Raw genomic sequence first — 16,857 nt, 5'->3', positions numbered from 1 at the left:
CGCCCGTTCCCCGGCCACGCTCGCTCCTGCCTGGAGCCGTGTGCACCGGACGGAGAGCAGGAGGGCGGCGGGCTGCGGTCAGAGGCGGGACCGAAAGGCCTTGGCCGGGACCGAAAGGCCTTGGCCGGGCCGGGCTTGGGAAAGGCCTCGGCAGCGCGGACGGGCCCTGGGCCTGCCTGGTTGGCATCGTGTCAGATCCGGCAGCTTTGCCATAGAAACCTTTCCCTTTTAATGGGATTTAAGTGCAGGTACATGTGAGCACGTGGACTGGATGTTGCCATGGTGACGCCGGCAGGCGCGTGCCTCTTCTGTGATGCAGGAGAGATTGTCATGACAATCCGGGCTCACTCATCTCCCCACAATCCCAGAAAGGAATCTTGTTGGAAGCGGCCCCTGGGGGAGGGGCTGCGCTGCTGTCGGGGGGCACCCACCTCCGGGGACAGCACCAAGTGCTCAGGCCACGCGGCCGAGAAAGAGCCCCGACCAGAAGCTGTTTCCTGTCCCTTAGGCCCCCCAGAGGGGCGCAGAGCCCGCCCACGGAGCAACGCCAGCTTCGTCTAAGGTTCAGCCAGAACTCCCCACAGCTCGCTCCCCCCGAGGCCGTCACTTAGAAAATGCTGCCACCCTGGAGGGAGGGTGGGGCGCCACGCGGCACCCCCAGACGAGAACGCAAACGCATCTCCTACTTGTTTGAAAGGCCCGAGGCCGCCCGGCCGACGTGGCTCAGTGGTTGAACCAGGAGGTCACGGTCGATTCCCGGGCAGGACACAAGCCCAGTGGGGGGCGTGCAGGAGGCAGCCGATCCATGATTCTCTCTCATCATGGGTGTTTCTCTCTCCCTCCCCCTCCCTTCTTCTCTGAAATCAATAAAAATATATGATTTAAAAAGAAAAAGGACACGAGGCCAAGCACGCCCGTGCAGTGACCAACCCAGGCAGACGACTCAGTGCCCCCCCGCCCCCCCCCCCCCCCCCCGCCTTCCCCGCTCCCATGCCCTGCACATCCTGGACTGTGAACAACAGCGATCCTGGGGCAGGGGTGGGGCAGGGGCAGCCGTGATCACAACTCCTCTAGGTGACAGGGGAGCGACCGCCATCCACAGGGAGCAGAGCGCTTCCTGCCTCCAGGTCACTGGGGGTCAGTGTCAATGGCTCTGGCTACGACATGAGGGTCACATGGTCACAAACGGACAGAATACCCCCACGGGCTTGGGTGTATCATTGCCATGACAACGTCTTTCACGCTGATTGTCACTGCCAGCAACCTGTCAACTTGGGAGCTGACTGCTCCTTTTCGCGCTGTGGTCACTGAGGGCACGAAGGTCGCCTTCCGTGGCTGACGTTGTCTAAGAGAGTGGACACCGGTTACTAAACCCGAGGCCCCTGCCCTCTACGGTCACCCTGATTGCAGTCACGTCGGTCCTTTAGGAGAAGTGGAGCGCTCACTCGTCAATTTCTTACACTAATCGAAGCTAGCGGTTTAGATCTCTGTAAATCATGAACACGTAGGAGGAGGAAACAACACCTCCTGTGACCTTAGGACCCGATGAAGAGCCTCGGGGAGTTTTCTGTGGTTGCATCTGTCTGGGTTGGAAGGTGGGAAGAGCGACAGCTGAATCTGCTAAAACCGGGTCAACCTTTTACTCTGACAGTGATGTTCGCTTTTCCTCAGCTAAACGAGTCAACGTAAAGGTCTGGCCTCCATCGAAGGGAGCGTCTGGCTCAAACCTGCCCCTGAAACGTAGCTGGTTTCTACGGGTGGGCTCCCCACAGGTGGAGCGACGGCACCGATTAAAGTAATGCAGGAACGACACGCATTCCGCTCCTGTGACTATTCAAGGACAAGAGAAGAGCTCAGAGGTTGTGGGTGGGCGTCTCCTTCTGCTAACACGCTGTTCTGGAACCTTCCTTGGGCTCCCCACCTGCCCCATGGAGAGTCTGCCACACCCTGTGGCCCACTGCAGCCCCTGTGCCTGTCCCCTCCGCCAGGGAGCCCTCAGGGCTTGTTCCCATGCCCACGGTCCGAGGGGGAAGCGTCTCGCCCCGCCATCCTGGCCCACAGACCGTCAGCGAGTCACGGCGAGTCACCGTGGTGTGAGGGACGCAGGGGCCTGGCCAGGGAGCTGAGTGAGCAGCGTCGTGGCACTTGTCCCCGAAAACAGACGGGCACCAGGGTTCTGCATCGTAGCCCCTCACTTGATCCGTTTTCTAATGTTGCTGGTCACCCTTGCATCGTCCACACCATCAGGACACAAAAGACATCTCTGGCGACCATGTCCCAGGCTTGGGGCGCACAGCCGAGGGCAGAGGGGGCGGAAGAGACAAAGAAACAGAGGAGTCGCCCCTCCAGGGGCAGCGAAGGCTCCGAGGGTCCAGCGGCCCAGGAGGCGGGACGAGGGTCAGTTAGGAGAGCCCCGCTTACGCCCCATTTCAAACCCCTCGTCGGAAAGCTGGCTGTGACTCGACCAGGGGCGCGTGGGACCCAGGAGCCCCCGGGCGGGGCCCCACTCCAAGGCCTCGCACAGGAGGCCGGGCAGGGGCACCCGGACCAGCTGAGTGGCCGCCAGGGTCCAGGCATATCAGCAGCTTAACCCACTCTCCACGGTTCTTTGCAAAGGATTCGTTTGAGTTCTCCTATTTGCATGTCAAGGAATCTTACAAAAGAACAGATTGCTTCACAAATTACTAAGAATTAAAACGACATCAACACACACACACACACACACACACACACACACGTGAGTGCAGGCAGGCAGCAGCACATCCTGTGTGGTCACGTCTGGGCCGGACTCCGCAGCCCTCGGTGCTCAAAGTCCACGGCGAGTGGCCAAGGAGCCCATGGCGTCCCCGTGCGGCCCCCGCCTTCCCCGGCCGGCGATGTGGAGCTACTAGGAAGCTGCCAAACACGCAGAAGGCGAGGTGAGTTGCTGTTTAGTATGAACCAGAGGCAGGTTCGTGCGTTCACACACTAACCACGCGTGACCAGGACACGTACCTGCCACACCTGCCATGACATTCAGCCAGGCCGTCCCCGCGGCCACCGTGTCCCCTGTGCAGATAGCACGCTGCCCACGGACTGTGGGAGCCGGAGAAAGGAAACACCCCAAAAACTACCTCATAAAACTTCTCTACAATGTTACCATTCAACCCACACAGCTGCTTGAAATACTTCCAGAAATCTACCTCCATCTCCTGTGATCCATTCCAGGCCCAACTCCTGGAAAAGCTCCCGATGGGAACCTGGACTTCCCACGCAGGAGGCTGGTCCAGCTGGCGGGCCACCAGCTGCCACCTGGGGGCCCCCACCCGCCACGTGGGGGCCCCCACCCGCCACCTGGGGGCCTCCACCCGCCACCTGGGGGCCCCCACCCGCCACCTGGGGGCCTCCACCCGCCACCTGGGGGCCACCTGGGGACGGGCAGGCGCAGCAGGGCCGGCCCTCATTCTAGCGTCGTCTCACTCTCACATCTCACTGTTTGAAGAGCATCCAATAGGTTTTTTTAAAGAACACGGCACATAGCGTTATAGACAGGGCGGCCCCCAAAAGGCATACACACTTTAACAGCTGACAACTCGCTTAATTTTCACTCCTTTTCAGGTTCAATTGATTTGAAATATGGGTGATGCCAGACTAAGCTTTGAAGAAAGAAAATGTACCCTGCAGTGCCACTGGACTTTTTATGGGGCCGCAGACAGATAGGTTTACGGCACGAGACCAGCGGCAGTCGATGACCTGGGGGCACACAGACACCGAACAGGTTGGTTCCTGACGTTTTCGACCCGTGGCTTCGTGTCAGCAGCAGCGCCCGGACCACAAGCAGCTTAACCTGCGCTCTGTCGGCCCCACTCTTCCCAGAGCGTGCACAGTGGCTGCCGGGCCTCGGGCAGAGAAGAAACCAAACAGACGGAGAGAAGCCGTGACGTCTAACTTTCTCAGCAGAGAAAAGTAACCCTGGAGGGCGTCTTACCTGGGCAGGTTTGGCCGGCGGCTCCCGCGAGGCGGCGTCACACTGGCCCTGTGGAGGCAGAAGGCGGAGAGAGCCTGTAAGTCAGGAGGTGGGGCAGGAGCGGGTGGCAGCTGCGGGCACACGGGCACACGGGCACCCACCAGGCCTGGAAACTTTTTGCTTCTGAACATTAACCTCCACATGGTGTCGGCCTCCGGGGCTCTCTCAGGAGACCTCTACTCGGCACCCAGACGGGAACTTGCAAGGCTTTGTGCAACACGACGCTCACCAAAGGAAGCACGGTGTCCCCATCGCTAACCTCAGGGCCCAGCCCCCAACGCCGCCCGTCTAACCCCCAGGCCCCAGGCTCCCCCACGGGCCTGGCTGTGACGGGGCCGGCCCATCTGGCAGGGCTTCTCGCTCGCCATCCTGTGCAAGACGCTGGCCCCGCTGCAGGAGCGTGAAGGCTCGATCTGCCCACACTCGGCGTGCACTAATTACAACAGTCACGGCAGGCACGGGGTTCGAGCCCGAGTCTGCCCTGGACGGCAGCCCCAGCCTGGGTTCCTGGTTGGCGACCTGGGGCGGGGCAGCACCCGTGGGAGGGGTGGGGGGGGCAGCCGGCAGAGGCCCAGGGTGCAGTGGCCAGCTGGACCCAGGCCTCTCACCCTCTGTGAGGACAGCGGCCTCTGGGTTCTGGGCTGGGAGCCGTCAGCATCTGGCCCTCGAGGTGTCTGAATAGACCTGGCTCCTTATTTCCCACCCAGTTACCACCTGCAGCTGGTGAGGGTGAGATGGCACAGGAGGACCAGCAGGTGGCGCCGTTGCACAGGAATGATGACTGGCTGGACCGCAGTGGACTCACCGCCCATCTACCTCCCCTGCATAACTGGGCGCAGATCAGCCTCCCTCGCTGCCATGGTGAAGCCATTGAGACAGTACAGAATCATTTGCTTAGGACGGACGCTGGGTTTCTCCAGACTTTTCTCTGTGGTGTTGATTATTTTTTTAAAAAAAACATATTTTATTGATTTTTTACAACAAGGAAGGGAGAGGGATAGAGAGTTAGAAACATCGATGTGGGGCGTGCAGGAGGCAGCCCATCCATGATTCTCTCTCATCACTGATGTTCCTATCTCTCTCTCCCTCTCCCTTCCTCTCTGAAATCAATAAAAATATGTTTTTAAAAATGACCCCATAAAAATAAACAATTCCACGGAAAGCCAGGGCGTTGCCCGGAGTATTTTATGTTTATCTATTTGTAAAATCTTGTGTTTGCCTTCTATCCCTCTGGTTGCCGTTATCCATTAGTTGTGAAAATTCTACAAAGACATGAGGCGTTCTGGGCATTCCTGTTCTCTGGCGCCCCCTGTGGGCGACGGAAGTCATTTTCCTTGGACACGAGCGACTGATAGAAGCACGTGTGCACTCCATGCACAGCATCCCGAGATGCTCAGATGGGAACGAAAGGAGAGGAGCTCCTCAGGCTGTCACAGGAGGAAGTGCACACACAGGCCCGCAGCCCCGGCAGCAGGCTCACCGGTCCTCCTGGCTCCTCCTGAGACAGTTTTATTGAAAAGAAACACGCCTTCCCCACTGCCCCCTGGAAAGTGGCCAGGACGGCAGACCCCCCTTATCCACTCGGAGACATTCCGAGAACTCCACGGAGGCCTGAACCCGTGGCTGGGACTGAACCCTGCATACTGTGCTGTTTCCTAAACACACACCTAACTGGACGCTGCCCTTGGGCATGTCCGAATCACCAGCACCCCTCTCCTCACTTCGGGGCTGTCATCCTATATAATAAAAGGCTAATACGCAAATTGAACGGCGGAATGACCGGTCACTATGACACACACTGACCACAAGGGGGCGGACGCTCAACACAGGAGCTGCCCCCTGGTGGTCAGTGCACTCCCACAGGGAGAGCGCCGCTCAGCCAGAAGCTGGGCTCACGGCTGGCGAGAGCAGCAGTAGTGGTGGGAGCCTCTCCCGCCTCCGCAGCAGGTGCTAAGGATGTGCCTGCCGGCTTAGGCCTGCTCCCATCCCCCGAGCGCTCCCGGACGGTGAGAGGGTGCAGGCTGGGCTGAGGAACCACCTCCCTCCCCGAGTGCATGAATTTCGTGCACCAGGCCTCTAGTTAAATAAAATAAGGGTGACCTGAGCCCACGCGTGAGCACAGGTGCTGTGACGGGAGATCCAACCTCTGAGACAGCCCTAAGTGACCAAGCGGTGGCTGTGGAGGGTCTACAGGGTGGAGAGGCCGGACCAAGCGAGGGGGCTCGTCCCAGGCAGGGCAGCGTGAGACTTCCGCAGGCTGCTCAGAACGGCACGGAATTTGAAACGTCTGTAGCTCAGGTAACGAAACCACGGAGGGCGAAACCGCAGATCAGGGGCCGCTGAATACACCCTCCATCCGAGTCCCGTCAGCTGTGGACGGCGCCTCCGGCCCCTCCCAGGGCTGAGCGACGGGGTGGATGCAGCCCGGGCACCGCTCCAGGGTCGCGGTCAAAATGCCGTCCTGGGAACCCCGTTCTCCTGGATCAAGTCCTCACAGGAACCAAAGCTGCGAGAGGAGCAGGGACTCAGCAGGAAAAGCACACGGTCCCAGCGTGCTCCTTCTCCCGTTGTTCCCAAGTCACCCCCGGGGCCTCAGCACCTCGCTCAGGGGCTGTCGGGGGCTGAACACAGTCCCGCTGCCTGCAGACTGCAGCCTGGAGCCCTGCAGGCTGGTCCCACCGGCATCACCCGCTCCTCTCACAGGACAGGGGGCGAAAGCAAGTGTCGGAGCCTCACGCAGGTTTACCCCCACCTATGGCCCCCACCTTCCCTCCCTACAGCCCCCACTCCCCCCGCTCCCCCCACTTTCCCTTCAGGCCTCAGCTTACACGGCAGTGCTCAGAGTGTGCCCTTGACAAGAGGGGGCTGAACGCCTGGCGCCCCCTCCCCACTGGCTGTCCAGGGAAAGCTCAGGGACCCGCTTCCAGAACCTCCCCGCAGGTCTGAGTCCCCGTTCCCGCACGCACATCTCGTTTCAGGGACATCTTTAAAGGCGGAAACCCCATGTGCAGGCTCTGAGGGGCATAATGAGCAGATCAACTCAACAGCCTCGCGTGGTTCCGTCCGTCCTTCAGCTTCACCGTTTCGCACCCAGAACACGCGCAGGGGCGCTGATGGGCGAACCCAGCGACCCCCCAACACCCAGCACCGTTTCCTACAAAAGCCAGACCGGCTCCAGCGGAAAGTCATTCTCGATTCAGGGGACGTGGCCTCCTCAGCTTTGTTTCCAAAGAACTCGAACCCGAGACCCTCTGCGTCTCTGTGGGCAGCTCCAGGGCCTGAGGGTGAGGGGAGGCCCCACGGCCAGAACTGAACCCGGACCCACAGCGACCGCCCACCCACGGCCTCTGAGAAGGCGCCGCTGAGACCCCGCGCCTGCCCACACCGGGCAGGAGACAGGAGTGCGCCTGCTCGGCATCGTGGCCGGTCCCCCTGGAAGGCACCGTGTCGGCACCGGGGCCACCAGGACCCAGGGCCACCCCGGGGCTCACAGCAACCGGGGTTCCTGGAGGCAGATGTCGGAACCGGGTGCGGGCAGGGCCTCCTCCCCCGAAACCTGTGGCGAGGCTCCTGGGGCAGCGACCTGGCGTCCTTGGCTGTAGCTGCCTCACGCCCGTGACCTCTGCCTCTGCCCCTGCCTCACGCCAGCCCCTGCCTCACGCCCGCGGCCTCTCCTCCACGTGAGGGCTCCATCACGTTACATGAAGGACCCCCTCAGGGCCTCAGCCCGGTCCCCACTGGAAACCGTTCTTACAAACAGGCCCACCCTCGGGGCCTAGGTGGGGCTATTAGACATCTTTGGGGGGTAGGGGGGGGCACTCCCGTCGGCACACGGCATGTCGGGGAGAAGCTGCGCTTTGACTGTAAAGAAACCCCGTGGCAACTTTGTTTGTTCTAAAGGAAGGGCATTGAGATGGCACTGACAGCAGACATGTCACCGGGGACAACTGCCCTCGGCTTCCGCTCACCTCCCGCCGGCTCCTCGTGTGGGGTGTCAGGTCCTGAACCCCGACGTGCACGATGGCCGGCACCCTCGCGCGCCTGGCGCTCAGCAGCAGCCGGCGACCCTGCATTGCTGACTAATTCACGTCGCTGGCGCACACACACTTTGTTGTTTTCTGTGTGTGTGTTTTTAAAAAATATGCTCTTATTGATCTCAGAGAGGAGGGGAGAGGGAGATGGAAACATCAATGAGGAGAGAGGATCACGGATCGGCTGCCTCCTGCACGCCCTCGACTGGGGATGGAGCCCGCAACCCGGGCCTGTGCCCTGACTGGGAATCGAACCGTGACCTCCTGGCTCAAAGGTCAACATTCAACCACTGAGCCCCGCCAGCTGGGCGTGTACACACATTTTGCAATAATAAACATAAAGTTTTTCAAAGACATGAATGGTTTTATGCCTAAAGCTTCTCATTGCGCCAGGATCATCTTACTGGGACACCACGCGGAAAGGCATTGTGTGTTTTTAAGATTGAGAAGCCAATTATAATCAGGCACCATTTTAAAACGCTGGCTGTCTTAACCAGCAAAGAACAAAGGGGAATGTTCTTAAGAGCGAATCTGAAGATGAGGCAGGCGCTTCCACTTCAAGGCAGAGACAAGCATCTCGCTTTCCACTTGCTCATTAGTATTCACAGACGCTGAAGGGAGCGATCTCGGCGTCTGTGCTAATGCTTCCCCTCAAATCCATTAGCCGGGATGCGGCCGCCGGCATTGCGGGCGGCGTGCTGTGGGCGGCAGGGCGAGCAGCGAGCTCGAGGGAGCTGCTTCTGGCACACGGTCTATTCAGGAAATAGTGACCGAGCACCACTGTGATGAGGATGGAGCAGGAATTAGACATTGTTCTGCAGCCCTGGCTGCTGTGGCTCAGTGGCTAGAGCACCGGCCTGCAGACTGAAGGGTCCCGGGTTTGATTCTGGCCAAGGGCACATGCCCAGGTTTGGGGCTTGAACCCCAGTGCGGGGCGTGCAGGAGGCAGCCAACCAGTGATTCTCTCTCATCATTGATGTTTCTCTCTCTCCCTCTCCCTTCCTCTCTGAAATCAATAAAAATATATATTTTTAAAAATTGTTCTGCAGCCACCGGTTCACAGTCTAGAAAAGGTTTCATCTCCATTGCTTCCCCCTGACTGATGTGGGACCAGGGAGGCGGGGGCGGGGGGGGACGGGGATTGTGGGGTTCCCAGGTTGAATGGCTGAGCCAGCTCACCGCCTGGGAAGGCTGCCCACCCACGACTTCGCTGGATGTGAGGTGGGAAGAGAGGGACATGCATTTTGTCAAAGTGCGCAACGGTGGGGCAGTGTCACTGCTCCGAGGCGGCTCGGCTGTCTAGATGCTGACACACAGCGACACGCTCACGACGCAGACACGACTGAAACCTAAACTCACACGCCCACAGCCTCCCACGGGTGTGTCATCCAGCCGGGACCTGGGACCGGCAGGTACCAACCAGCTTGGGAAGACGTCGGAGCACAGAGGAGACAGACATCTCGCTGAGAGCAGGCCTGGCTGGAGGTGCCCTCCCGCCTCCTCTCCCCAGGACACGGGCCAGTCGGCGAAGGCGACGGGCCCTTCGGGAAGGCCGAGTGGGCCTGCGGAGTGTCCATGGCAGCAGAACTGGAGAGGAGCGGACAGTAAGGGGGAGAGTGAAAAGGACGCCGGCTGAGAACGTGGGGAGTGACCGCGGAGGTGGTCAGTCAGGGTGAGGATTCAGCACCATGGACAGGGCCTGGCGTTGGCCTATTTCTCTTCATTTTCATCTACACATAAAAGGAGTGAATTCAAACCAAAGTGCAGCTCCTCCCGGAAGCGGCCGTGGGACTTACTTCCAGGAGCACCGCGACCGCGAGAGCTCTCGGGGGTTAAAAACGAGGCTGGGGCCGAGCCTCCTCTGAGGACGGGGCAGGTGCTCAGTGAGCATGACGACGGTCACCTGTTCCTATCGGTTGTGTCCTCAGGTTCCTGTTTCTAGGGATTCTCGGCGCGTAGCTCTGTCCCTCTTCTCACAAGGCTGATCCAGACACTGAACACACTCCTCGTCTAGTTCCCCTGAATCCCAGCCTCCCTTCTAGACTCTTCCTATACCGTTCGGATGTTTCCCGCCTGTAACACCGCCCACGCTTCTAGCTCTGGCCACGCCACCCTCCCACACCAGCCTCACGCCCAGCCAACTGCTCTCTGTCCTGCGGAGCCCCCCTCTGAGGCCCATTTCTCCTCGAAGAGTCCCCTGATTTCCTAAATGCCTCTGCTCTGAGGCCCAGGTTCTCCGGTTTAGCCTCGGTTTACATTATGTTTGGATTCCTCGCTGTGTCGGCGGCATTTAAAGAGAAGCCTTGAGCAAACAAAGAGCTTTGCCTTGGGCTGTTCGACAAGAGAGAGCAGGTCAGACACACATTCCCACCAGCCCACGCCTCACCCTGGCCGCCTGGCCCGCCCCGCGAGGGGCTGTGTGTCTCTGCTGTGGAGAGAAGCCCTTCTGAAACCTGAAAGGTTTGTCGCAGGGACTCCAAGGAGGGCTGCCTGCTGGCCTTGAACTTCATGGACCTTCCAGCGAACCTCGTCTCCCGGAAGGTAGTTGTGCCTGAGAAATATGTCAAACTACATGTGTCATAGAGACTAAGTCGCCGCCTTAACGAAAAATGATTAGCCCACTAATGACAGCCTCGAATTATTTTAATTACAAGGAGCCAATTAGAAGTTAAAAGTGCGCTGTTAATTGCTAGTTGAGGAACACCATTTTAAATCCCTTCTCTTTGCCTAAAATCTTCCGCAAGTAACTCAGTGCCTCTAACGTGACCCTTCAGAAGTAGCACAGCACAGCGCTCCGCCAGGAGGGGCTGCAGGCTCCTGGCGACCTTTGGTGTGAGCGCTGACACGGGGGGCATGGGCGGGGGGAGGAGGGAGGAGGGCGTGGCCCCCGCAGCCAGCTGGGCTGAGTTGTGCACCCATTGGGGTGAAGGAGTGCGGACGGGCACATTTGAAGTGTGATTGCGAAGTGCTCCGCACGGACTCACCCCGGCGTGCGGTGGCCGCCCTCCCGAGCATGGGAACCAAGTGGGGGGAAGGGGGCCCCCGCTCTGCAGATGTGGTTGAGAGGTACAGGCATTGCTCGCAAACCCACACTGGCACCCCTGCTCTCGGGGTTGGCGATGCGTCTGTGAACTGGGTCTGCTTGTGAGCAGACCATCTCCCCCGAGTCTCACCATCTCCCCCAACCAGGTGCCCAGAAACGTCACCTCCACCTCGTTTCATTCCTGCAAATGGAGAGGCTGTCACCCCCACCCCTGGTGGGGGGCAGGAGCGTGGGGCTTTGAGGTGCCTGGCCTCCCTGGGGGGACACAGCCGGCCCCCTCACCATGGGGATGCACCCACCCCCCCCACCCCCCGTGGGGACGCAGCCAGGCCGTTGGGCTGCGTGTTGAGGAGGAACATGAAGGGGGGGGGGCTGTGCTTCTCTCAGCCCCTCGGCCGGGATGACACAGAGACACTATAACGAGCGTGACACACGTCCGACGATGAGCCTGACTCATGGCTTTAAGAGGAGCTGCCCGCCATGGAGCGCTCTGGAGAGACGACGCAGACCAAGGAAGGGGGCGAAGCCGGTCTGAAGCGTCTCCACGCTGTTCGGCTCCAACCGAGGGACATTCGGGAAAAGACAGAAGCAACCACCAAACCGGAAATACGGGCTCCTAAGCTACTGTGACTTCGCTCCACCGAGCTTCCCGTCCCTCCTCCCGACAGCCGAGCGCGCCTGCAGGAGGGAGCCCCACGGTCACTGGTAACCGGCGTTCGCTCTGCTCAGGCTGCAGGAACCCGGGCACATTGTCAGCAAGAGCCAGGTCATCGGCAAGGTCATGGGCAAGGTCATCAGCAAGGTGAGAACTGGCCTTGAGCCCAGCAGAGAGCAGGGCAACCAGGTGCACACACACAGGCTAATGAACCCTCGAGTGTGGTGTGAGCACCTTGGAGCACAGCTGCCCACACAACCCCCCACCTGCCGATCGGCAGCTCCCAGATGAACAGTCCATCCCGCTGCCTCCTGGGCCGCCTGCTAAATTAGCCTATAATCTGCGCCCAGGAAACCACAGTCCCCGAGAATGCCCAGCGAGTGCCACTAAGGGGGCAGCCGTGCTGGGCTCCTCTGACCCCCGGGCCTCAGGCCTTGTCCACCCGCAGGGCCCCCCTCATTCACCTGCTCGGGCAGGTGTGGAGTGAATCTCCATCTCTCAGGAAAGCCACTGGCCGGATGCTTGCCCTCCCACCCCGTGGAGCCCCCACCCGGGAATGCAGGGCGTGGCCAGGCCTGGGGCACTATGGGCGGCTCTGCTGCGGGAACAGGCAGCAGCCGCAGCCGGGGACGGGCCGGCTCAGCAACCCGCGCTGAAGGGCAGCCGGCGAGGACGGGAGCCTGTGCTCGGCTTTATTTAGCCAACACGGGTGTCTCATGACCGCAGATCCGGTGGCACGGAGCTCAAAACGGGAACTGCTGTGTGTGCGTTTAGACTCAGCGAAGGGGGACGGTCTGCAGACCCGGCCGCTCCTCCCCGCCCTCCACCGACGCTGCCCCGCAGCTGGTCTAAAAGCCAACCGGCTCGCACAGCTCGGCTCGCACAGCTCAACTCGCAGCCTCTGGTCCCCCGTGGTCACGGCTGAGCCACGGGGTCACTGCGTCTCCTGACCTGCCGTCCCCGCCGTGGTGCCTGCTGCTTGAAGAAATTCTTTACAAGAGACAGAAAGACGATCCCTTTCCTGCAGCCTCCACTCAGCTGTGGACTCGGCATCTTCACGGCCACGCTCCCGCGGACAATGCCAGGCACTCACGCCTCTCCGCTGCCCCTACATCCCCAGGCAGGCGAGGGGCTCCCATCCAGACTCCCAGCAGCGAGAGATGTACCTCACCTGTGCCCTGAGTCCTCACACCTATCCTATTGACAACAGGCCACTCCTCTTTAAAAAGCCCGCGCAGCTCTGGCCAGTGTGGCTCAGAGGATAGAGCGTCGGCCTGCGGACTGAAGGGTCCTAGGTTCGATTCCAGTCAAGGGCACATGCCCGGGTTGTGGGCTCGATCCCCAGTAGGGGCCGTGCAGGAGGCAGGCGATCCATGATTCTCTCTCATCATTGATGTTTCGCTCTCTCTCCCTCTCCCTTCCTCTCTGACATCAATAAAACATATTTTTAAAAATAAAATTAAATGAAAAGGCCGCGCACACCCAGGCAACCACCCAGGTAACCACTCAGGACTGTCACCTTCAACACCCCTCCCCGCAAGCAGCCCTGTAACAAAATGCGTGCAGTTACTTCTTCCTCGGCGGCGTCTGCATCCGTGGTGGGCGCGGAGTCCAGGGCCATGTCCTCCTCGGGGGTCTGGGGAGAGACACACAGGAAGGCCGTCAGCAGGGCGGTGTCATTGCGAGCAGCGTCGAGCGGGTGCCGATACCGAGGGCTCACTAGACGCCCCGTCAGCACGGGAGAACGTGGGGCCCACGTCCCTTCACCCCGAGTTCACTGCACCTGCGCCATACTTCCTGCCAGGACGGCCGCAGGTGAGGCAGCGATTGTTTAAGGCCATGAGTGCACGTGACCAGGTTGGCCAACCGTGTGCCGCATCCACCACACACCACGGGAGAAGCCGGTGACTTACGCACCTCCCGGCGGGCGGGGGCGGCTGGAGTCACAGGGGCGACAGGGCAGGGGGTGTCAGGCTCCCTTTGCCGGGAGGCCCTCACCCCGCTCCGCTCCAAGGAGGAGCTGAGTGTGGGAGAGGAGATCTGCAGGGCGGGTCTCTGCTCGCTGCTCAGTGACCGCGGGCGAATCGCTGGCCTGAGCCTCAGTTCCTCCATCACGCAATCAGGCTGCAGCAGCACCGACGGCCTGGAGCCTGGCGGGACGCAATGACGTCACGCGGACCCAGCATCCGCCCGGGGGCTTGGTGCTGAGGCCCTCGCCCAGGGAGCCCTGGGCATTCCCACCGTACCCCGAGCTCACAAGCTGTTGCTGCACATCAGCCTCTAACACTCAGCTCCCGCCCTCCAGCGGGTGGCCAGGCAGCGCCGCCTGCCGTCAGCGTGGCTCTGGACGCTTTCAATGTGCACGTCCTTTCCGGGCGTGATGGATGCTTAAAGGGAGTGTGTTCACTGCAGGCCCATACTCAGTCCATTTTTAAAAACATGGCCCTGGCCGGTGTGGCTCCGTGGATAGGGCGTCGGCCTATGGACCGAAGGGCCCCGGGTTCTCTTCCGGTCAAGGGCACGTACCTGATTGCAGGCTGGATCGCTGGCCTGGTTGGGGCCCGTGTGGGAGGCAACCAATTACAGCGGGGCCTTGACTTACGAGTGTCCCGACTAACGAGATACCAGCTGTCTCTCGGCCGATGTTTTGCGTTGAGTTGACAGAGTAATTTGAGTTAACGAGCTCCTTAACGAGCTCGGTCTCGGAACGAATTAAACTCGTAAGTCAAGGCCCCACTGTATGTGTCTCTCACGTGGATGTTTCACTCTGTCTGTCCCCCTCCCTTTCACTCTCTCTAACAAAATCAATGGAAAATGTATCCCTGGGTGAGGATTAACAATAAATAAGTAAATAAAATAAAAATATTAAAACCACTGGCTGCTCTCGAGCTTCCGTCAGCGGCAGGAGCGGCAGCCTGAGGCCCGGGGAGATTTCCAGAGCCTCCCCTCTCTCCTGCCTCCGTCCCGAGGCCGAGCCTCCCTGCACAGGGCCTCCCTCCCGGGCCGGCGGCTCCGGGGCTGACGCGGGGCCTGCACCCCGACACGGGGAGGATCCGACCCCTAACTCAGCGACTTTCATCCCATTCGGCAGCGGACCGAGCGGCCCCCGTGGGTGTCAGGCTCCGTCGAAGGCCCTGCCGTCTGGGCCGGAGGCTGTGCGCCCTCGAGGTCGCCCGGTCGCCCACGCACAGGTGCAGACAGTCCCCACATCGGGAGCCGCCCCTCCCTCCAGACGGGGAACCTCTCCCTCCCCCTGTCGGCGCCATCCACCCGGCAGCAGGCTCAGCACCGGGCTGCGCGTCCCGTCTCTGCTGAAACCTCCGTGTGGGCCCAGCTATTCGGGGAGCCTGGCCCCAAAACGGTAGTAAATACAAACTAGTAGCTTCTCCTCTAAAACAGAAGCTCTCATTCAGTCTGCAATTACGTTGCGTGACTATCTTAACATAGAGAGTATATGCCAGTACATGTATAAAGCATTTAAAATGGTCAGAATTAAATTCATAGGCATGTCGGTGGGGACAGGAAATAGGGCAAAAATCAGAGCCTGGATTTTGTGGGGATTTAGCCAGTGCCTGAGATCAGCTGTTCTCCAAGGCAGGGTGCGTGGCTGCCAGCAGCGCGGGCTGCGGGCAGCTCGGTCGGTCAGTGACCTCGGGGAACTTTCTCTGCCAGGAAGCGAGTCTGCTGGCCACCTGCGCTTCACACCGAGCAGATCCAACCCCGGGCAGGCGCCTCCCGCCTCCCCCCCCCCCCCCCGCCCCCCGCCAGCACTGCCCCCGATGCAGCTGATCTGGCCGTCCCAGCCCAGCCCGGCCCCCTCGCCCCCCTTGGCCCCCTCTGTCTGGGCCCTGTGAGATGGCACAGCCTCAGGCTCCTTCCGGAACAGCCCCGTTCGCTGCCTCTGCCCCCCCTTCCCTGCGGCAAGCAGAGTTTCTTCCTTCGGGGCCACTTGTTGAAGGAAAAACCCAGGATGCGGGTAACCGGGCAACGGGGGCTGAGAGGCGGGCTGAGCCGGCTCCGAGCAACGTTGTCTTCCATTCATTGGTGTCCATAAAAACATTCGCACCACACACCGTGCTGCGCGCGTGTGTGTACACACATACATGGTGTTTACGTGTGCGTCTGTGTGTGCACACGCATATTTATAGCACAGTGCGCACCTCTATGCGCACACACACACACACACACACACACCATCCCTCACTCAGCCTGAGTCCATGGGAAGACACATGCTCGGTTTGCTGCGGGCAGGGCTCTCCCAGACGCTGAGAAAGTACACCCTGCCCCTCCCTGCTCACCTCGATCTCCATGGGCTCCACCTCGATCTTCTTCCATAGCTCCAGCAGCTGTGCGATCGGCATGTTGACAAACTTTCCCTCCGGTCCAGAGCTGCTGGGAGAGCGGAGACGGGAGCCGGCTCAGCGGGCCCAGGACGTCAGAGCTGACGGCAGAGGTGGGCCCGCAGGCTGGGGCCTGGGTGGGAGGGAGCCCAGGGTCCTCAGTGTGGCCGTGGGCGGGTGCGTCCTCTCCCGCCACCCCAGGCTCCTGGCTGCAGCCGCTGCTGCTCCGGCCCCTCGCGCCCTGCTCCTCCCGGGGCTGCAGGAGGAGAAGGAGCCGCAGCTGCAGCCCCTGCGGCGACTTGGTGAGTGCACGCGGGACCGGCAGCATCCGGCCGGGTCCCTGCCTCCCCCCCAGACATCGCCACCCCCCCACTATTTTACCTTACTCGGCTCTAAAGGAGGGGTGAGAGTTGGGTCTGAGGATGCTGCTGCCATAGAAACTGCCTAGCAACCAAGGACTGGCGGAGGGGCGGGAGGAGGGAGGGGCCCTGCCGCAGGCTCTGCCCTTCTCCCTCCCAGCATGCACGCACACGCGCGCACAGTCTCACACACACACACACACACACACTCACACATGCACACCCACTCACACACACATTCACACACTCATACACACACACCCCCTCCCTCCTTTGCCAAGGGCTCCTCTAAGCCCGCACGCCCACCTTTAGCCCCGGGCAGGAGGGGGCCAGGCAGGAAGGCCAGCGGCCCGGTGCCCTGGGGCTGGCTCCCGGTGCTAGTATTGAAGAGGCTCCCAGTGTCCCCAATCGCACTGAGCGGGG

General features: G+C 60.8%; 1 protein-coding gene across 2 annotated transcripts in view; it reads right to left on the bottom strand.

Annotated features, from left to right (window-relative positions):
- The window catches only part of RPS6KA2 (ribosomal protein S6 kinase A2), a 96,916-nt gene extending 80,806 nt beyond the window's left edge, over positions 1-16,110 (bottom strand). Inside the window, exons 1-3 of one of the 2 annotated variants that reach the window (XM_070417355.1) lie at positions 16,034-16,110; positions 13,306-13,371; positions 3,968-4,015 (exon numbers count right to left, since the gene is read on the bottom strand). In XM_070417355.1, coding sequence (XP_070273456.1) covers positions 3,968-4,015; positions 13,306-13,371; positions 16,034-16,096 — 177 coding nt within the window. In that variant the 5' untranslated portion in view covers positions 16,097-16,110. The remainder of the gene's footprint in view (positions 1-3,967; positions 4,016-13,305; positions 13,372-16,033) is intronic. The other variant, XM_070417358.1, reaches the window with a different exon arrangement.
- Between the last annotated feature and the right edge of the window lie 747 nt (positions 16,111-16,857).

This window comes from Myotis yumanensis, unplaced genomic scaffold, assembly GCF_028538775.1.
Source record: "Myotis yumanensis isolate MYYU_CA2020_CCGP unplaced genomic scaffold, mMyoYum1.0.hap1 SCAF_6, whole genome shotgun sequence".
Classification (NCBI taxonomy): Eukaryota; Metazoa; Chordata; class Mammalia; order Chiroptera; family Vespertilionidae; genus Myotis; species Myotis yumanensis.
The sequence above is the reverse complement of the archived record's forward strand: the minus strand, read 5'-3'. Positions and strand labels throughout refer to the sequence as shown.